We start from the raw sequence: 21,759 nt of genomic DNA, 5'->3' as shown, positions 1-21,759 counted from the left end.
AACATATTATAAAGCTATGGAGCATATATGAATTATGAACGTATATAACATAATTTTAAACTTTTAAAGTTATGGAACATACTTATAAAATATAATTATAAACTTATGGAGCATACTTATAAAATATAATTATAAACTTATGGAGCATACTTATAAAATATAATTATAAACTTATGGAGCATACTTATAAAATATAATTATAAACTTATGGAGCATACTTATAAAATATAATTATAAACTTATGGAGCATACTTATAAAATATAATTATAAACTTATGGAGCATACTTATATAATTATAAACTTATGGAGCATACTTTAAAATATAATTATAAACTTATGGAGCATACTTTAAAATATAATTATAAACTTATGAAGCCTACTTATAAAATATAATTATAAACTTATAAAATATAATTATGAACTTTTAAAATGTAATTAGGAACTTCTGGATAATACATAAGAACTTATAGAACGTAATTATAAAGTTATAGAAATCTTTATCACAATATGGAGCATACATATGAGCCCATTTAACATAATTATAAAGTTATGGAAAATAATTATGAACTGATAGAACATACTTATAAACTTTGGGAACATGGTTATACACTTTTGGAATATAATAATAAACTTATGGAACATAATTATAAACTTATGGAACATACAAATGAACTCGTGGAACATACATATGAACTTACGGAACATACATAGGAACTCATGGAAGGTACATATAAACTTATAGAACTTAATTATAAACTCCACAAAAAGCTATCAATAATTTACACTTACGAAACAAAAATATCGAAAAGCCCTCTAAAAAGTTACGTGATTTTAGCTTTCAGTCGGCGATTGAAGTTGAGGCGCTGGCGTGGAGGCTCCGGAGCGCGAGCCGAGAGAGAAGTCGGCTCTTCCAGAATAATCCAGAAAACCGTCTCCGCGTAATATAAACTGAAATGCGAGTCTCCGGCACTCAGTTCTTCGAATCTCGCTGATACGAGACGGACGGTGCCAGTGCGTGTTCAAGATAAATCCCGAATTAACGTTGGAACATTTTACCGGCCGTTCTACCGTTCCCAGTGCATTTAAAGTAGCATTAACGTAACGTTTGAACATTTTACCAGTTTTTTTAACCGTTCCTAGTGCGTTAGGTGTAGCGTTAAAATAACAATTGCACATTTTACCGGGCGTTTTAGCGATCCCAGTGCTTTAGGTGTAGCATTAAAGTAAAGTTTGAACATTTTACCGGGCGTTTTACCGTTCCCAGTGTTTTAGGTGTAGCATTAAAATAACAATTGCACATTTTACCGGGCGTTTTAGCGATCCCAGTGCTTTAGGTGTAGCATTAAAGTAAAGTTTGAACATTTTACCGGGCGTTTTACCGTTCCCAGTGTTTTAGGTGTAGCATTAAAATAACAATTGCACATTTTACCGGGCGTTTTAGCGATCCCAGTGCTTTAGGTGTAGCATTAAAGTAAAGTTTGAACATTTTACCAGGCGTTTTACCGTTCCGAGTAGTAGTGACTTTATAAATACGCAAAATGGCCAAGGCTCCAGCAATTGGTATCGACTTAGGAACAACCTACTCTTGCGTGGGTGTTTTTCAGCATGGTAAAGTCGAAATAATCGCCAACGACCAAGGTAACCGTACCACTCCGAGTTACGTCGCTTTCACGGATACCGAACGGCTGATCGGAGACGCTGCCAAATCCCAAGTCGCGCTCAATCCGGAAAACACCGTTTTCGACGCCAAGAGACTGATCGGACGCAAATTCGACGACGCCACGGTGCAAGGGGACATCAAACATTGGCCCTTCAAAGTCACCAACTCGGCGGGGAAACCGAAGATTCAAGTGGAATTCAAAGGAGAAAAGAAACAGTTCAATCCGGAGGAGATCAGTTCCATGGTTCTTACCAAGATGAGAGAGGTAGCCGAGGCTTATCTCGGTAGGGCCGTGACGGACGCGGTTGTCACCGTACCCGCTTACTTCAACGACTCCCAGCGGCAGGCCACCAAAGACGCGGGCGTCATCGCGGGTCTCAACGTCCTACGCATCATCAACGAACCCACAGCCGCCGCTCTGGCATACGGCTTGGACAAGAATTTAAAAGGCGAGAAGAACGTGTTGATTTTCGATCTGGGCGGAGGGACGTTCGACGTGTCCATTTTAACCATAGACGAAGGATCGCTCTTCGAGGTCCGTTCCACGGCCGGAGACACTCACTTGGGCGGGGAGGATTTTGACAACCGAATGGTCAACCATTTCATAGAGGAATTTAAGAGGAAGTACAAGAAGGATTTGAAGAACAACCCGCGCGCCATGAGAAGGCTGCGAACGGCTTGCGAGAGGGCCAAGAGAACCCTGTCCAGCAGCTCCGAAGCGTCGCTAGAAATCGACGCCCTCTTCGAAGGGGTCGATTTCTATTCGAAAATCACCAGAGCTAGGTTCGAAGAACTCTGCATCGATCTCTTCAGAAGCACCCTTCTACCTGTAGAGAAAGCTCTGTCCGACGCCAAAATGGACAAGTCTTCCATCCACGATGTCGTCCTGGTCGGGGGATCTATCAGGATACCGAAAATTCAAAAATTATTGCAGGATTTTTTCAACGGCAAGGATCTGTGCATGTCCATCAACCCGGACGAGGCGGTAGCTTACGGAGCCGCGGTGCAAGCCGCCGTAATCACCGGCGACACTAGCGACGTCATCAAGGACGTCTTATTGGTGGACGTAGCGCCGCTCTCTCTCGGTATCGAAACCGCCGGTGGCGTCATGACGAAATTGGTCGAAAGAAACTCGCGAATTCCCTGCAAGACGTCCAAGACATTCACGACCTACGCGGACAGCCAGCCAGCCGTCACTATCCAAGTGTTCGAAGGAGAACGAGCCATGACGAAGGACAACAATTTGTTGGGTACGTTCGAACTGACCGGGATACCTCCGGCGCCGAGAGGGGTTCCCAAAATTGAGGTGACCTTTGACCTGGACGCCAACGGTATCTTGCACGTAACGGCCAAAGACGAAAGCACGGGGAAAAGCAGCGGTATTCAAATTACCAACGACAAGGGCCGACTGTCCAAAGACGAGATCGATCGTATGGTTCGCGAAGCCGAGCAGTACAAGGAACAGGACGACAGGCAAAAGGAAAAGGTGACCGCCCGGAACCAAATCGAGACCTACGCGTACAGCGTTAAACAGGCCGCCAACGAAGCTCCGGCGGATAAATTACCAGCCGAGGACAAGGACAAGGTCGTCAAGTTGTGCGAAGAAGCCCTGACCTGGGTGGACAGCAACACTTTGGCCGAGAAAGAAGAATACGAGCACAAATTGAAAGAACTGCAATCGCAATGCGCCCCTTTCATGACCAAACTTCACGGTGGCTCGGCTTCGGGTGCGGCTCCGAATCCTGGAGCTACGGGAGGACACGGACCAACGGTGGAAGAAGTTGACTAATAAACGCCATTTTGTTTCGGGTTTTTATAAATGAAACAATGAAAATTGTATACATTTTTAAGGTAACGATATAAAAATAGCTTACGCCTTAAGTAACTAGTCCAAAACGTTCGATATTAAATATGTACTTTTGGTATTGTTATTGAGCGATGTTTTTTCTGTACCTGATTTCTGTATCAAGCTTCTAATAAAATGCATCAAAAATATATGATTATTTATGTCATATGTCTAAATTATAAAGTACGCCTTTCCTACCTTACCATTATGAATAACCCATAACAGTCGAAAACGTGGCGCCATCTCTAGGTGGGGTGGCTGAGTAAAGGTGGGGTGGCTGAGTGGTTAGCACTTTAGCCTCGCAGCAAGAGGAGCCGGGTTCGATCCCAGCTAGTGGCACTGGGTGAAAATCCGGAACCACTCCTGCGTAGAGTTTGTAAGTTATCTCCCCACTGGTTAAAGGGGTTTTCCACCGAGATCTTCGGTTTCCCCTTCCCATAAAAACTTGCTGAGGTTAACGTTAATAGTTAGTGTAGGGAGCTGTTGGCTCGCGTGGCATGAAGGGCTTGCCACCACCCTCCTACGCATTGTAACCCGGCCACCTGTTACTTGATCACGCACAAGCAACATTGCTTATGTGGTCGAAGGTGGTGCCTTGGGTATTAGCTCTATTTTTACAAAAAAAAAATTGCGGAACTATTAATTAGCAAAGCGAGTTTTTCAGCGACGAGTCTAGAGCTGGCCGTAGTGTGGTTACTGGAAACGCGAAACTCTAGGAAATATTTTACCAGCCCATCCGTTCAGCCTAAGCAGTAATATAGGGACAAGGCACTTGACGCCATTTTGAGGGAGGGAAACGTCACGACATCGTACCGTTATAGCTAATTTCGCGCGCTTTTCCCCCAGTGGGTGGATTTTCAGGAGTGTGAGATAGAGCGTAGTGACGTTCTACCTCCCCCAACTGCCTTGTCCCTATCGGCTGATTTCGCTTTGAAATTTTTGAACATTTGACAAATAAATGTTCTAATGTCCTAATATTGTTCATTCTTTATTCTTTTAATTATTTATAACCAGTAATATAACTTTTTGAGAGTATAATCGTATCAGGGTCGAAATAGGCGCTTAAATAAAATATCTTCAAGGAAATCGCCAAGAAGTTATATTTCCAAGAACCCGGACCTGAAAGGTACTGTTTATATAGTGCTTGTAGAAATAATGAAAACTTTTCACCGGTAAACAGAACGTTGTGTTTTTGCTAAGCCTTAAAGGGAATATAACCCCTAAAGCAATCTTTATGGAAGACCCCCTTAATTTTTCAAATTTCCCTGGGCAGTGGCGTCAAACATTTTTAAAGCCAAATGTATGAGCGGCCAGAGCTGCAAACGTTGGTGTTCCACACCAAATACCTGAGGTGATATTTCCTTTAATATGTCAAAAAGTTACCTGGTTAAAAGGAAACACTTGTTGCATACTGTACAGGTGAAAAATTACCATTATTTAAACAAGCACTATATATAGTAGTAGCACTACGTAGCTTTGGCCATGGCCGCCATTGTGGGCGCGAATTTTTTATGAATAGGAAAAATTAAGGGTGGCGTCGTGTGACTTAGCACTGCCATTACTCTATAAACAGTATTTTCCATGTCCTGGTTCTCGGAAGTATTACTTCTTGGCTATTTCCTTTAAGGTGTTTTATTGAAGCTTCTATTATATAGCACGCATTTTATGTTTTTATTTAATTATAAACCATATTTGTCCGATAACATACAGTTTTAGAAAAACATCAGAAATTTATTTGTAAAAATCACCGGAAGTCGTTGAAGGAACAACTTATATATATTATATATTTCTGGTAGTAATTACTTTATGATATAATTAAAACAAATTATTTTAAAGTTAATATTAAAAGTAAATGAACGTTATGTGGTCTTGGGTATCGGTTCAATTACTATTGTACGTCTAATTATGTTTGTTGTCACCAGCGTAGCCACGAAGAACAAGTTGTCGAGCTATGTCCTCCAGAACAGTCGGGTTTTCGATTGACGATATTCCCTACAAAAAAAAACAAAAGTCATCAAGCTTGCAGACAAAATTACGACAAATGTATGAAATTTTTTTGGGAGTAGCAATAGATATTCGCATAAGTAACATAATAACAATAAGTATGACACTTCCTATTGCTTTAATGCTAATTTTTTAACCGAACCTTTTTTCGGCACTGATACTCTCTTCAAGCTGTGACTAGCGACTTACCGTTTGGGATGACTACGTTTAGATAAAAATTTAAGCCTAATATCGGAGAGCACATTCTGGAGTCGCGAGGGAATTTGGCTTTGCTTAGAAGCGCGCGTGCGAATCTTGCGTGATAAAAAAACATAAGCTCGTGGCGCTGAGCAAAACTTTTTAATTTTTATCATTTTAGCCTAATATTCCGCCTGTCTATCGGAAACCAGATATTTCGGCTTAGCGGAAGTCTCTCGTATTTTCGACACTAGAGGGCTCTGTGTCGAGAAAACATCTTGATTACGCAATAACTATGAAAATCAGTTTGATTGTAAATCTCGTTACTTGTCATACTTATTGTTATTATGTTACTTATGATATTAGGTGAATACTTTTCGCCTGTTCTCGCACTAAAGGTGTACTCTTTTAACCTTAAAACGAACTATTCGCCTGTTCCGGGGCTGAGATTTACTATACACCGTAAACAATTCGTCTGTTCCAGAATTTTAGGTATACTCTTTTTACTCCGTCTGAAAAGGAGGTGTAAAGAGAGTAGACTGATAAAATCGTCTGCTAATCTACTAAAATGGCCACAAGGGCCATTTTGGAAAAACGTTTTTACTCCGACTCGAACTATTCGCCACCACAGATCGGAGTATAATGAAGTCATAGCGTTACTCTTCTTAGCCTACTACGAAATCTCGGAACAAGGGAAAATCTAGGGTAATATTTGTGGAGGGGTTCTGACTTAACTTTGATTCCCCATTTCACATTCACAAGGTGAGTACCCGAGGTGTTTATTTTGTTCCAAGTCGGGCCTAATGTAGACCTATATTAGGTATGAAATTTCCCAAAAGGAGACGTAGCACTACCCATTCGATTTGCCATGGCAACCGAAAATGGTTTTGAACACTTAAAACAAAAAAATCTCCATTTAAAAAAGCATGGTATTTTCTTGGTTTCACCTACGAATTTTTTATTAATCACGAAATGGGTAATTAGGACCACATTTAGGTAAATTTCATCAAGTTCGGAACATGTGTGGGGTAAAATTGTAACAATTATTGGGTAAAATAAGGAAATGGAGATTTTTTGTTTCAAATGGTCAAAAACATTTTCGGTTGCCATGGCAAATCGAATGGGTAGTGCAACGTCTCCTTTGGGAAATTTCATATCTCATATAGGTCTACATTACGCCGGACTTGGAACAAAATAGGCCACGGTTTTTTCACAATCAAATTCCCTGACTTTTCCAGGTTTTCCCTGAACATCTCCGGAGATTTTTCTTGACTTATTTTGTGCCAGGATTTTTTTATTTTGTAGCCTTAATTTTAGTAAAAGTTTCCTATTTCAAACCGAAATTAAATTCCCTGACATTTCCCTAATTTTTACACCCCTATTCAATTCCCTGACTTTTCCAGGAATTCCAGGCTTTCCAGGTACCGTGGAAAGCCTGACCTCAGGTACTCCCCTTGCCAGTCAAATCTGCACTCCGATATAGTATTATAAATTTATTCAAATGTTTGCGCAGTGAGTTGTTTAGTAAAATCTTCTTTTATACCGTATACGAATCGAATTCCACATTTTATGAAATTATCTATTTCGGGATTTTAGAATAGCAACAACTAATTTGTAAATGAAAATAAATTTATAAACATTGGAGCTATTAAAAATTGTATCTTGAAGGCCGCTGTATCTTCGGTATAAAGCGCACATGGAATGTGGTTAGGATTCAACTTGCCTTATTTAGCATTTAATTGAAGTTGGTATCGCGAGCGTCGGACCCACGCCTACGTGTCTGACGCATTCGCGTAATCTAGGCCTGTGCCACACAACAGTTGAAACCCACGTACGAATTAGTTCCATACCGATTTTGGTCATCGTGGGAGCAAAACAATTTGCCAATTTTAAATAAATTCTTAGATAATGACCTTATAAATTCCTAAAGGTAAAGTGACCCTATAAATTCTTAAAGCTATAGCCTAAAGCGACCTTATAAATTCTTAAAGCTATAGCCTATAGCGACCTTATAAATCCTTAAAAGTGTAGTGACCTTATAAATCCTTAAAAGTGTAGTGACCTTATAAATCCTTAAAAGTGTAGTGACCTTGTAAATCCTTAAAAGTGTAGTGACCTTATAAATCCTTAAAAGTGTAGTGACCTTATAAATCCTTAAAAGTGTAGTGACCTTATAAATCCTTAAGTGTAGTGACCTTATAAATCCTTAAGTGTAGTGACCTAATAAATCCTTAAAAGTGTAGTGACCTTATAAATCCTTAAAAGTGTAGTGACCTTATAAATCCTTAAAAGTGTAGTGACCTTATAAATCCTTAAAAGTGTAGTGACCTTATAAATCCTTAAAAGTGTAGTGACCTTATAAATCCTTAAAAGTGTGGTGACCTTATAAATCCTTAAAAGTGTAGTGACCTTATAAATCCTTAAAAGTGTAGTGACCTTATAAATCCTTAAAAGTGTAGTGACCTTATAAATCCTTAAAAGTGAAGTGACCTTATAAATCCTTAAAAGTGTAATGACCTTATAAATCCTTAAAAGTGTAGTGACCTTATAAATCCTTAAAAGTGTAGTGACCTTATAAATCCTTAAAAGTGTAGTGACCTTATAAATCCTTAAAAGTGTAGTGACCTTATAAATCCTTAAAAGTGTAGTGACCTTATAAATCCTTAAAAGTGAAGTGACCTTATAAATCCTTAAAAGTGTAGTGACCTTATAAATCCTTAAAAGTGTAGTGACCTTATAAATCCTTAAAAGTGTAATGACCTTATAAATCCTTAAAAGTGTAATGACCTTATAAATCCTTAATAGTGTAATGACCTTATAAATCCTTAAAAGTGTAATGACCTTATAAATCCTTAAAAGTGTAGTGACCTTATAAATCCTTAAAAGTGTAGTGACCTTATAAATCCTTAAAAGTGTAGTGACCTTATAAATCCTTAAAAGTGTGGTGACCTTATAAATCCTTAAAAGTGTGGTGACCTTATAAATCCTTAAAAGTGTAGTGACCTTATAAATCCTTAAAAGTGTAGTGACCTTATAAATCCTTAAAAGTGTAGTGACCTTATAAATCCTTAAAAGTGTAGTGACCTTATAAATCCTTAAAAGTGTAGTGACCTTATAAATCCTTAAAAGTGTAGTGACCTTATAAATCCTTAAAAGTGTAGTGACCTTATAAATCCTTAAAAGTGAAGTGACCTTATAAATCCTTAAAAGTGTAGTGACCTTATAAATCCTTAAAAGTGTAGTGACCTTATAAATCCTTAAAAGTGTAGTGACCTTATAAATCCTTAAAAGTGTAGTGACCTTATAAATCCTTAAAAGTGTAGTGACCTTATAAATCCTTAAAAGTGTAGTGACCTTATAAATCCTTAAAAGTGTAGTGACCTTATAAATCCTTAAAAGTGAAGTGACCTTATAAATCCTTAAAAGTGAAGTGACCTTATAAATCCTTAAAAGTGAAGTGACCTTATAAATCCTTAAAAGTGTAATGACCTTATAAATCCTTAAAAGTGAAGTGACCTTATAAATCCTTAAAAGTGTAGTGACCTTATAAATCCTTAAAAGTGTAGTGACCTTATAAATCCTTAAAAGTGTAATGACCTTATAAATCCTTAAAAGTGTAATGACCTTTTAAATCCTTAAAAGTGTAATGACCTTATAAATCCTTAAAAGTGTAATGACCTTATAAATCCTTAAAAGTGTAGTGACCTTATAAATCCTTAAAAGTGTAGTGACCTTATAAATCCTTAAAAGTGTAGTGACCTTATAAATCCTTAAAAGTGTAGTGACCATATAAATCCTTAAAAGTGTAGTGACCTTATAAATCCTTAAAAGTGTAGTGACCTTATAAATCCTTAAAAGTGTAGTGACCTTATAAATCCTTAAAAGTGTAGTGACCTTATAAATCCTTAAGTGTAGTGACCTTATAAATCCTTAAAAGTGTAGTGACCTTATAAATCCTCAAAAGTTTAGTGACCTTATAAATCCTCAAAAGTGTAGTGACCTTATAAATCCTCAAAAGTGTAGTGACCTTATAAATCCTCAAAAGTGTAGTGACCTTATAAATCCTCAAAGGTGTAGTGACCTTATAAATCCTCAAAGGTGTAGTGACCTTATAAATCCTCAAAGGTATAGCACCCTTATAAATCCTCAAAGGTATAGCACCCTTATAAATCCTCAAAGGTATAGCACCCTTATAAATCCTCAAAGGTATAGCACCCTTATAAATCCTCAAAGGTATAGCACCCTTATAAATCCTCAAAGGTATAGCACCCTTATAAATCCTCAAAGGTATAGCACCCTTATAAATTCTTAGATAGTGACCTTATAAATTCTTAGATAGTGACCTTATAAATTCTTAGATAGTGACCTTATAAATTCTTAGATAGTGACCTTATAAATTCTTAGATAGTGACCTTATAAATTCTTAGATAGTGACCTTATAAATTCTTAGATAGTGACCTTATAAATTCTTAGATAGTGACCTTATAAATTCTTAGATAGTGACCTTATAAATTCTTAGATAGTGACCTTATAAATTCTTAGATAGTGACCTTATAAATTCTTAGATAGTGACCTTATAAATTCTTAGATAGTGACCTTATAAATTCTTAGATAGTGACCTTATAAATTCTTAGATAGTGACCTTATAAATTCTTAGATAGTGACCTTATAAATTCTTAGATAGTGACCTTATAAATTCTTAGATAGTGACCTTATAAATTCTTAGATAGTGACCTTATAAATTCTTAGATAGTGACCTTATAAATTCTTAGATAGTGACCTTATAAATTCTTAGATAGTGACCTTATAAATTCTTAGATAGTGACCTTATAAATTCTTAGATAGTGACCTTATAAATTCTTAGATAGTGACCTTATAAATTCTTAGATAGTGACCTTATAAATTCTAAAAGGTATAGTAACCTTATAAATTCTAAAAGGAATAGTGACCTTATAAATTCTTAAAGGTTATCATAATTCTTAAAGGTGAAAAAATATTCTTAATCGGATAGTGAAATCAAACTTTTTTATCGGATATTAAACCGAAAACGTTTTAAAGGTATAATAACATAAAAAATTCTTAAATGGATAGCTCCTTTTAATAAATGTTGTTTTCCAATAATATATTTTTCCCTTCCCGGCAAAACGTTTAATTTGCAGCCATAAAATGTAAATAAAAGCATTTAAATCGAATGACTTCGTTCTAATTCTTTGTTTTCCTGTAAACAATTTTTTAAAACAGTCTATCGCAACAGATGACGTAACGCATCTGCATGAGTTACGACACGATCCTCGCATTCCTCGTAGCGAAAGTTCGTCTGCTTTCGATTTTTCGTGGAGCCCTTTAGCACAGACGACCGCCAAATGTATTTACGTTTTGTGTATAAAAAGCACACAAACTTACTCCACGAAGAGTATGCGAGGATGGTACCAGAGGCTAATCACGGACTTTACTATAATTGGACGGTTTTGGGCTGTAGCTTCCCCAATGCTTTTCGCCCGGTTCTATGATTGTCTGTTTGTCGGGAGGGTCGCAAAAAAGGGGAAAAACACTTTTAGATATTCAAGGTCAGTTCGATGAAAAATTAAATGGTAACCAGTTAGTTCACGCTATGGAGAAAACGAATATATTGATTTTGTTAGTTATTTTAAAAATTTATGTTTTGTTAATTTAGACGAGGTAAATCAAGTGTTATTTTACTCGCTTTTAGAATTAATTAGTAGATCAAGTATGGTTAAAAAACAGTGTATGTATTATTTATGCTGTAATAAGGACAATTCAATTAAGCCTAGGTCAAATTCTAGTAGTGAAATTCGGTATTTTCCATATGACGGAACGACCTTGAATAAACTATTTTGAGGTACTGCTAACTTTTTTCCACCCCGCTGAGTTTTGTCCGCAAACGGAATGTGGTCTGACTACAGAAATATATTGATAAACCGTCCCCTTATAGTAAAGTCCGTGGGCTAATGCTATACCAGGGTTTTTTTTTAACTTGATGAAGTTAGTTATCTCGGAAGCTTTTGGCGGCCATAAGGCAGACTTGTTTTCCGCTAATTTCCCCTCTTTTATTTTTATTGCACGGGAGAGTCTTCTAGGTTATTATATTATTATTATTTTTATTAGATTTGTGTAGTTGGGTTAGACCCAACCTAGCACTTCGACCAGAGGTCCATTGTGCAGTTTCAGCCATTTAAACATGGAAAAGCCCAGTTTCTGAAACGAAGCGCAAGATTTGCTTTGCCGAGATATTGGAAAGATCGCTCATTTCCAGCCTGTGAATACCAAGATCCTCCAACCTTTGAGCCGCATAAAAGTTACAGACACAAAGGACATGAGATGCAGTTGTCTATTAAGCTGGCAGTGACCTAAAAGTAGGCCCGTAACCACCCTGATACTACTCTTAGTAGGCCCTGGGATAAACTCCTTGGCCTGCCTCTGACCATCCTTCTCAAGCCAAAACCTGACCTGTCTCTCAGCCATAGCGCCATGCACATGGCTACGAACCAGGCCATTGGGTATCGGAATTGCAGGTTCAGCACCTAAGAACCTAGCCTCCGCACACTCCTTGGCCAGAGCGTCGGCCAACTCATTGCCATGATGGCCCCTACGACCACGCACCCAATATAGTTGAACCCTATTATGGGTGCCCAGTTCCGAAAGGAGATCCAAACAGCTAAGAACGAGCTTAGAAGTAATACTAAACTGATTAAGAGCTTTCAGGGCAGCCTGACTGTCCGAGAAAATCTGAACCGTCTTGCCCCGATACTTCTTCTTAAGACAGAAGTCTACACAGAAGCAGATGGTTGAAATCTCAGCCTGAAAAACCGTAGCAAAAAAGCCAAGGCTCTCAGAGAAACCAAACTTCTTAGTCGGACAATAAACTCCAGCACCCACCCCTGAGTAAGTCTTGGAGCCATCCGTGAACCAAACAATTTCACCCTTGGTTCCAAAAATTGTGTCGCCATACCAGTCTAGACGACTTGGAAAGTAAACACTAAACTGCTTTTCAAATTATAACTTTGCAGCTATGTTGTCAGAACCCATCAGAAACAATTTGGTGTGGCTGCACTTCCAATTAGCAGACCTCCACCAACCATTATGTAGTAACCGATAGGCACTCATAATTGCAAACCTCCTCTATTTAAAGATGGAGCGGTACAATATTCAGGAGCACCTCCAGAGAAGCGCTTGGGGCTGCTCTCATAGCTCCTGTAATGTGTAACGACTAAATTTAATGTCTTCACACTTTCTATTAATTTAGCCAAGACCTATATATGTCAACAAGGATTCGGCCTGGTAATTCTTTAATTTAGGACGGTGGATATTTTCAGGCGACCCCTAGCGGCGGCGCTGACCGTTGCTGCGAAGGGTCTTTGTGGGAAGGTATTTGAAGTCTTGTCTCTCACCGGTTAACCGAGTGATCGGGCGATTATGGCCAGAGCCGGGTTCAAATATAGTTGATACCATTTACGGTAAAGCCAGCGCGAATTGGTGCCCGTTACGGACATCAACCCTGCGCGGTCAAGCCTACCTCGAGCATGGACCATCAACCTGGACCAACCACTTAAGTACTTAGTATTAAGCGTAATTGTTAACGCCACCTAGCGTTTTCTAAAAACTGTCTTTGTCGCAATTATGTACATTTAAAATCTGAACTATTAACGTTCTATCATTTATTATTTTTTTAATACGTCGAAGTATTGGTTATTTTTATTTGTAACAGTGCATTTAGTCTAGTTTTGTTTTCTGTCCCTAATTAAATGTTTACGATTATTTTGAACTTCAATGGCAACTTTCAATTTAGCAAATAAGCAAATAACGACCCCTAGACAACCCTGTTCAAACTCGCTAACCCCGAAGGTTACGCGGGAAGGAGGACCATTTTAATTAATTAATTAATTATACTGAGATCAAAATATGGCTTCCATTTTAGTTAACTGTCGAGAATAACACCGAGGTATTTTACCTCAGTTGATTTCACCAAGATGGTCCCAAAGAAAGAAATATCATTAAACAAGTCCTGTACCTTCCTCCGAGTGAAAGGAATCAGGCTCGCCTTGTCAGGTTTGACGGTGAGGCCAACATTCCTACACCAGCATTCCACAGAGATGAGAGCTTTTCTCATCATAGCCGAAATGGTTCTTGGGAACTTCCCAGTAATGATCATTGCGACATCGTCCGCGTAACCAAAGCCGCGACAGCCATCCCTGTTTAGCCTCACCAAGAGTTCGTCCACAACCAGGTACCACACCAGGGGTGAAAGAACACCCCCCCCCTTAGGGCAGCCACGGCTGGTGGTGACCCTCAGTGATTCGCCAAGCAAGGAAGCCGTCGCGACCTGATCAGTCAACATAGAATCTATCCATAGACGCAATGTGTCATTGATACCGAATCGTTTAGCCTTAAGAAGGACAGCCTTAGAGACTTTATCAAAAGCCTCCTCGAAAAACAGCTAACGCTATTTCTTTGAACTAGGCCAATTAGTTGATCTAGGATTGCATATTTCGGTAACTACCTGGGCAGGTTTGACCACAACAGAAAAACATATTTGCCTATGATCCGAAAGTGACGGTTCATTAGACACATGCCATTGTGTCACAGAGTGTAATACATTTTCAGTGCACAGAGTTAAGTCAATAACCTCACTCCTGTTACTTGTAACAAAAGTTGGTATATTGTGTTTATTAAGAATATGAAGTTTAGTACTAACTAGATATTCCATTAAGTCATCACCGCGTTGGTTGCAGGCACTGCTGCCCCATGCAACGTGGTGAGCATTAGCATCGCACCCAATGACAAGCTTCTTGCCCAGTCTCTCACAGTGGTTCACCAGATTGGCAACCTCCTGTGATGGAGGGGACAAGGCATCATAGGATAAATACTTAAATAGCCAGAAGCCATCGTTAATTCGTCTTCTCCATCAGAGAAGATTTTTATGGTGCCAGTGTCCCTAGATTAGTATAGTGAAAGAGGAAGAGCGTTAATACCCCTTCGTATCAAATAACATGCCCTCGGTTTAGCAGACTGGTAGTCATAATAAACAGTACCCGTATTTTTGAGACCTAGGATTTTTCCATTATAGATTCAAGGCTCCTATATGAGAGCCACGTCTAAACCCTCCACAACAAACCTACGACAGAGGACTGCCGAGGCTGCCTTACTGTGATGCCGATTGATCTGTATCACCTTCATGTCCAACCACAGTTGCCGGTGTTTGTGCTGGGCTACTCGCCGGCTAAGGGGGTGGATACAGGACTGATCCTACCCCATTACCAGCTGAACCACACGCATCTTCACCTATTGCCCCTGTGGGTTGGACAGACCCTTCTTTGTCGGTGGAGGTGTTCTCCACCACCGTGATGTCGGAAATGTCCAACATGGAGCCCAGGATGATATCACAAAGTTATCCTGCCAGATCGAAGTCCTACATCTTCTGGCTGCGTTGTGGTGTTAGGATTTTTGAGGACTTTAAAAGTCCCCTATCCACCCCTGTGTAGGCCAAAAATTTTGCCTCCTTTAAAACTGCGACAGAATCTTCATCCATCTGAAAAATCCATCGAATGAAGTTCTTGTCACAGATAGAGGTGACGACTTTCCAACGGCCCGTGATGAGCTTGTTGTTGCTGGAAGCAGACCCTTGCTCGCTCTCTCCACCAAGCCGGGTACTGCTGGAAGCAGACCCTTGCTCGCTCTCTCCACCAAGCCGGGTACTGCTGGAAGCAGACCCTTGCTCGCTCTCTCCACCAAGCCGGGTACTGCTGGAAGCAGACCCTTGCTCGCTCTCTCCACCAAGCCGGGTACTGCTGGAAGCAGACCCTTGCTCGCTCTCTCCACCAAGCCGGGTACTGCTGGAAGCAGACCCTTGCTCGCTCTCTCCACCAAGCCGGGTACTGCTGGAAGCAGACCCTTGCTCGCTCTCTCCACCAAGCCGGGTACTGCTGGAAGCAGACCCTTGCTCGCTCTCTCCACCAAGCCGGGTACTGCTGGAAGCAGACCCTTGCTCGCTCTCTCCACCAAGCCGGGTACTGCTGGAAGCAGACCCTTGCTCGCTCTCTCCACCAAGCCGGGTACTGCTGGAAGCAGACCCTTGCTCGCTCTCTCCACCAAGCCGGGTACTGCTGGAAGCAGACCCTTGCTCGCTCTCTCCACCAAGCCGGGTACTGCTGGAAGCAGACCCTTGCTCGCTCTCTCCACCAAGCCGGGTACTGCTGGAAGCAGACCCTTGCTCGCTCTCTCCACCAAGCCGGGTACTGCTGGAAGCAGACCCTTGCTCGCTCTCTCCACCAAGCCGGGTACTGCTGGAAGCAGACCCTTGCTCGCTCTCTCCACCAAGCCGGGTACTGCTGGAAGCAGACCCTTGCTCGCTCTCTCCACCAAGCCGGGTACTGCTGGAAGCAGACCCTTGCTCGCTCTCTCCACCAAGCCGGGTACTGCTGGAAGCAGACCCTTGCTCGCTCTCTCCACCAAGCCGGGTACTGCTGGAAGCAGACCCTTGCTCGCTCTCTCCACCAAGCCGGGTACTGCTGGAAGCAGACCCTTGCTCGCTCTCTCCACCAAGCCGGGTACTGCTGGAAGCAGACCCTTGCTCGCTCTCTCCACCAAGCCGGGTACTGCTGGAAGCAGACCCTTGCTCGCTCTCTCCACCAAGCCGGGTACTGCTGGAAGCAGACCCTTGCTCGCTCTCTCCACCAAGCCGGGTACTGCTGGAAGCAGACCCTTGCTCGCTCTCTCCACCAAGCCGGGTACTGCTGGAAGCAGACCCTTGCTCGCTCTCCCCCAAGCCGGGTACTGCTGGAAGCAGACCCTTGCTCGCTCTCTCCACCAAGCCGGGTACTGCTGGAAGCAGACCCTTGCTCGCTCTCTCCACCAAGCCGGGTACTGCTGGAAGCAGACCCTTGCTCGCTCTCTCCACCAAGCCGGGTACTGCTGGAAGCAGACCCTTGCTCGCTCTCTCCACCAAGCCGGGTACTGCTGGAAGCAGACCCTTGCTCGCTCTCTCCACCAAGCCGGGTACTGCTGGAAGCAGACCCTTGCTCGCTCTCTCCACCAAGCCGGGTACTGCTGGAAGCAGACCCTTGCTCGCTCTCTCCTTCAAGACGGGTACTGCTGGAAGCAGACCCTTGCTCGCTCTCTCCATCAAGCCGGGTACTGCTGGAAGCAGACCCTTGCTCGCTCTCTCCATCAAGCCGGGTACTGCTGGAAGCAGACCCTTGCTCGCTCTCTCCATCAAGCCGGGTACTGCTGGAAGCAGACCCTTGCTCGCTCTCTCCATCAAGCCGGGTACTGCTGGAAGCAGACCCTTGCTCGCTCTCTCCATCAAGCCGGGTACTGCTGGAAGCAGACCCTTGCTCGCTCTCTCCATCAAGCCGGGTACTGCTGGAAGCAGACCCTTGCTCGCTCTCTCCATCAAGCCGGGTACTGCTGGAAGCAGACCCTTGCTCGCTCTCTCCATCAAGCCGGGTACTGCTGGAAGCAGACCCTTGCTCGCTCTCTCCATCAAGCCGGGTACTGCTGGAAGCAGACCCTTGCTCGCTCTCTCCATCAAGCCGGGTACTGCTGGAAGCAGACCCTTGCTCGCTCTCTCCATCAAGCCGGGTACTGCTGGAAGCAGACCCTTGCTCGCTCTCTCCATCAAGCCGGGTACTGCTGGAAGCAGACCCTTGCTCGCTCTCTCCATCAAGCCGGGTACTGCTGGAAGCAGACCCTTGCTCGCTCTCTCCATCAAGCCGGGTACTGCTGGAAGCAGACCCTTGCTCGCTCTCTCCATCAAGCCGGGTACTGCTGGAAGCAGACCCTTGCTCGCTCTCTCCATCAAGCCGGGTACTGCTGGAAGCAGACCCTTGCTCGCTCTCTCCATCAAGCCGGGTACTGCTGGAAGCAGACCCTGGCTCGCTCTCTCCATCAAGCCGGGTACTGCTGGAAGCAGACCCTGGCTCGCTCTCTCCATCAAGCCGGGTACTGCTGGAAGCAGACCCTGGCTCGCTCTCTCCATCAAGTCGGGTACTGCTGGAAGCAGACCCTGGCTCGCTCTCTCCATCAAGTCGGGTACTGCTGGAAGCAGACCCTTGCTCGCTCTCTCCACCAAGCCGGGTACGGCTGGAAGCAGACCCTTGCTCGCTCTCTCCATCAAGCCGGGTACGGCTGGAAGCAGACCCTTGCTCGTTCTCTCCATCAAGCCGGGTACGGCTGGAAGCAGACCCTTGCTCGTTCTCTCCATCAAGCCGGGTACGGCTGGAAGCAGACCCTTGCTCGTTCTCTCCATCAAGCCGGGTACGGCTGGAAGCAGACCCTTGCTCGTTCTCTCCTTCAAGCCGGGTACGGCTGGAAGCAGACCCTTGCTCGTTCTCTCCATCAAGCCGGGTACGGCTGGAAGCAGACCCTTGCTCGTTCTCTCCTTCAAGCCGGGTACGGCTGGAAGCAGACCCTTGCTCGTTCTCTCCATCAAGTCGGGTACTACTGGAAGTAGACCTTTGGTCGTCTAGGTTATTACATTCAGTAAAGATAGTCAATATTAAATAAGGATGATAAAATACGCGAAAAAGTAGATAAGTCCATAATTAAAAGGGATAATATAGCTAAATCCTAAACAAATTTGAAGAAATTTAAAAACTTACTAATAACTCGTACCGATAGGTCTTCGAGCAACGCGAAACTCGGATCAAATAGATCTTTTTTTTATTTAGTTTATTACTCGAAGATCTATTTGATCCGAGTTTCGCGTTGATCGAAGACCTATCGGTACGAGTTATTAGTAAGTTTTTAAATTTCTTCAAATTTGTTTAGGATTTAGCTATATTATCCCTTTTAATTATGGACTTATCTACTTTTTCGCGTATTTTATCATCCTTCTCACAGTCCATAGGTGGTTTCTTCTAACTTAATATTAAATAAGTATTTACTCAAAATATTAATTTAATTATATTTACCAAAAATTTCATAAGTTATAAAAATAAATATTTACTATAAATATTTACAATAAATTTAATAAGTTATAAAAATAAATATTTACTATAAATATTTAACCTCAATTCCATAAGTTATAAAAATAATTATTTTTTCAAAATATTTATTTATTTCTTAAGTTATTGAAATAAATAATTACTAAAAATATTTACTTACGTAAATAAACGATTTGAAATTATTTTCATAATTAATCTACCCAAGCATTGTTTGCTTAATTTAATACTTTCCCACGCGCTTCTATTTATTGGCAAAAGATGGCGTTGATGATTAATCAACAAACTCCTCCTCCTTCATCGGGTAGAACACGCTTATTAGCGACCTAAACGAGTCTAGGTGACGACAGTGCTTCCACTTGTAGGGAATTTCTCCCTTTGTAGGGAATTTTCAACTTTCAAAATTAGAAAAGGGATTTTTATTTGAAAAAAAGGAAACAAAAAGGGGATTTCCCATTTTTCTCGAAAACATAAGTTACTAAACACGTTGTGATTAATTAACCTACACCTGAATATCATGTCATTAAAATGACTATAAAGGAAATTTCAGGAATATTTTTAGACTCTTGTTGCTAAAATAGACGCTTTGAAATATTCGTCTGTAATTCTGTATCGCGTTCTTTTCGGTTTCATAATTTTTCATTTTAGTTTTTCGGAATTAGGATGTAAACTTACAAATTGTTATCTTTAAAATTTATATTTTTAAAAGTCATGGTTTTGTATAACATTAAAAATAACTCAAAGAGACACGATACTATGAATATATTTTACATATATTGATGACGATACTTCATGACTAATTTTATTTTTCCTTTTATTAAAAGAAATTTATAATTATTTTGTTGAGCTTTCGGGCCGTAGCCCCCTTTCAAGCCACGTGGTCTTTAATAATAAAATATATTTATTTGAAAGTATTCCTTGACTTAAATATTAGGTGGAAATATTATATTTAACTCGTATTATGTTAGAAATCAATGGGGAAATTTTAAGGGAATTTCTAACATTAAAAAGGGAAAAAAGGGAATTTTTTCGGTTACCTAATATTGAAAAAGGAATTTCAAATTTCCCAGAGTGGAAGCACTGCAGCCGGGCGTAAGGGCGCTAGCTTAGCTTCTCCAAGGTTGCACCTATGATCTAGGGTCTGCTACAGAGATATTGAAAAGTTATAAGGACGTTATAATAAACTTGCCAACGATGCAAAAATTATATCAAAATGAAAGTATCATTTACGAATAACGATAATGAAAAACTAATAGCTTTAGCCGTTACCTAGCCTACCTATCTAGTTTTTAATGGCGAAACAAAAGGGACGTAGCGATAGTTTTCAGTCGCGAAGAAAACCTGCTAATGCTTGGTTTCGACTAGAGAGCGTCATAATACTTTTTTCTTTACGCACGTTGAAACGTTTGTACTTCCCAAAGTTGGAAACCAAGGCTAAGAGTTGAATAACGCTGCCTATACTCTCATATTCTTAGCAGGGTTGCCACAAAATTTCCAGATTCAAATTCCCCGACTATTCCCTGTTTTCCCTGACCATTTTAAGAGATTTTCCCTGACTTATTAAGGCCAAAATTTTTCTTTTATATTTTACTTTTATCAGAAGTTAATAAATTTAGATGGAATTATATTTCAGTAAAAAGGTTATTGCAATGTTGAAAAAATTAGCCACTCTTTCAAGGAAATAAATGATAATCGTGGAATTTGTCATACATCTAGAGTTAAATTACCTTCAAAAAGTGCCCAGATAAAATTGAATTCCCTGACTTTTCCCTGGATATTTACCAATTCTTAAAATTCCCTGACATTTCCCTGACTTTTTAGGCCCATTTTTAAATTCCCTGACTGTTCCCTGATTTCCCTGTTTTCCCTGACGTGTGGCAACCCTGCTTAGGTACTTGAATGAATTATTTCTGGTACGAATATATATATAGTTATATACCTGTATGGCAAGCCCCTTGACCAGGGCGCATAAGCTGGGCCTGTGAACTTTGCCGGTGCGCGTGCGAGGGAGCTCCTGGACGGGAACCGCTGGCCCGAAAGTGACGGCTGCCCCGAAATGCTTCGACGCACGCTCCACAATGGCGGACGACAGTTGGTCCACGTTGACTCTCGAATCTGAAATGAAAGAGACCGTTACATAAATTACAAAAGTTTACGTTATTTACTCATTATTATTAGGAGTATTATTATTGATTGATTTCAACTCAAAAATTTTATTTAAAGTCTACCTGCACCCAAAAATTAAAATTTAATATTTTATTAGATTATGTATAGTTGTCAACACTGTCAAAATTGAACCTATTATTGTTACTCATAAACAAATATATCATAATAACTCAATCGATCAGCCATCAAAGGAAAAATAATCCATAGAAAATATATAATAATAACCCAATCTATCAGGCTTCAGAGCAAAAATAACGAATAAAAAAATATAAACTAACTCAATCTATCAGGCTTCAAAGCAAAAATAACCGGAAGAAAAATATAACGCAATCAAGCCACAAATTACTTCAAATATTTTAGAAACTAAGCAATAGAAAATGTAATTAAAGCAAAATGTACAACAAATTACCATTCACAAATTCAAATTTTCGACGTTACTATAATGCAACCGGATAAATTTTAGAACACGATGCATACACTTTAAAACCTCCTCTAACACTGGACGATTTCGCGGGAAAAAAGTTTAAAAAACAAAGAAAATTATGAAACAGGAACAAACCAACGATACGGAAAAATAGACAAAAAAAAAAACAACGTTATCACGATCAGTAAAATAACATAAAACCCTTCCTTTGTCTGAAACACAAATTCTTATTAAATTACAAAAAAAACCGTATCCAGAAAAAAATAAACCTACTGACAACAAATAACGAGTAAAGAAAACGGCATTGATAACATCAAAAGTAACATAAGACCCAAAAGTGTGTCAGAACTGTACAGTAATTAATGAGAACTTGTCCTAAAGAGAAAAGGGAAACCAAGAGGGATTCGGAAAATACGTCAAAAAAATCGAGATACTCGAGCGCTACCGTGTGAGGCGACTTAGAACTAAGAGTGATATTCCTACGCGAGCTGTGCGCTAGTAAAATGGTGCTAATTCTCTGTG

The 21,759-nt window shown here is 40.6% G+C and overlaps 2 protein-coding genes across 2 annotated transcripts in view; one reads left to right on the top strand and one right to left on the bottom strand.

Moving 5' to 3' along the window:
• Window positions 1-1,367: 1,367 nt before the first annotated feature.
• LOC149949792 (heat shock protein 68-like) lies at window positions 1,368-3,645 on the top strand. The gene has a single exon (XM_090169297.1). The coding sequence runs from the start codon at window positions 1,540-1,542 to the stop codon at window positions 3,448-3,450; it is 1,911 nt and encodes a 636-aa protein (XP_090025423.1). The 5' UTR covers window positions 1,368-1,539; the 3' UTR covers window positions 3,451-3,645.
• A 980-nt stretch (window positions 3,646-4,625) lies between these two features.
• LOC149949791 (acyl-CoA synthetase short-chain family member 3, mitochondrial-like) overlaps window positions 4,626-21,759 on the bottom strand; it is an 81,920-nt gene continuing 64,786 nt past the window's right edge. Inside the window, exons 17-18 of the mRNA XM_090167920.1 lie at window positions 20,587-20,762; window positions 4,626-5,499 (exon numbers count right to left, since the gene is read on the bottom strand). Coding sequence (XP_090024046.1) covers window positions 5,407-5,499; window positions 20,587-20,762 — 269 coding nt within the window. The 3' untranslated portion in view covers window positions 4,626-5,406. The remainder of the gene's footprint in view (window positions 5,500-20,586; window positions 20,763-21,759) is intronic.

Source organism: Leiobunum rupestre, chromosome 3 (assembly GCF_980474605.1).
Source record: "Leiobunum rupestre chromosome 3, qqLeiRupe1.1.hap1, whole genome shotgun sequence".
NCBI classification, from domain to species: domain Eukaryota; kingdom Metazoa; phylum Arthropoda; class Arachnida; order Opiliones; family Sclerosomatidae; genus Leiobunum; species Leiobunum rupestre.
This window is presented reverse-complemented; position numbering and strand designations above follow the sequence as displayed.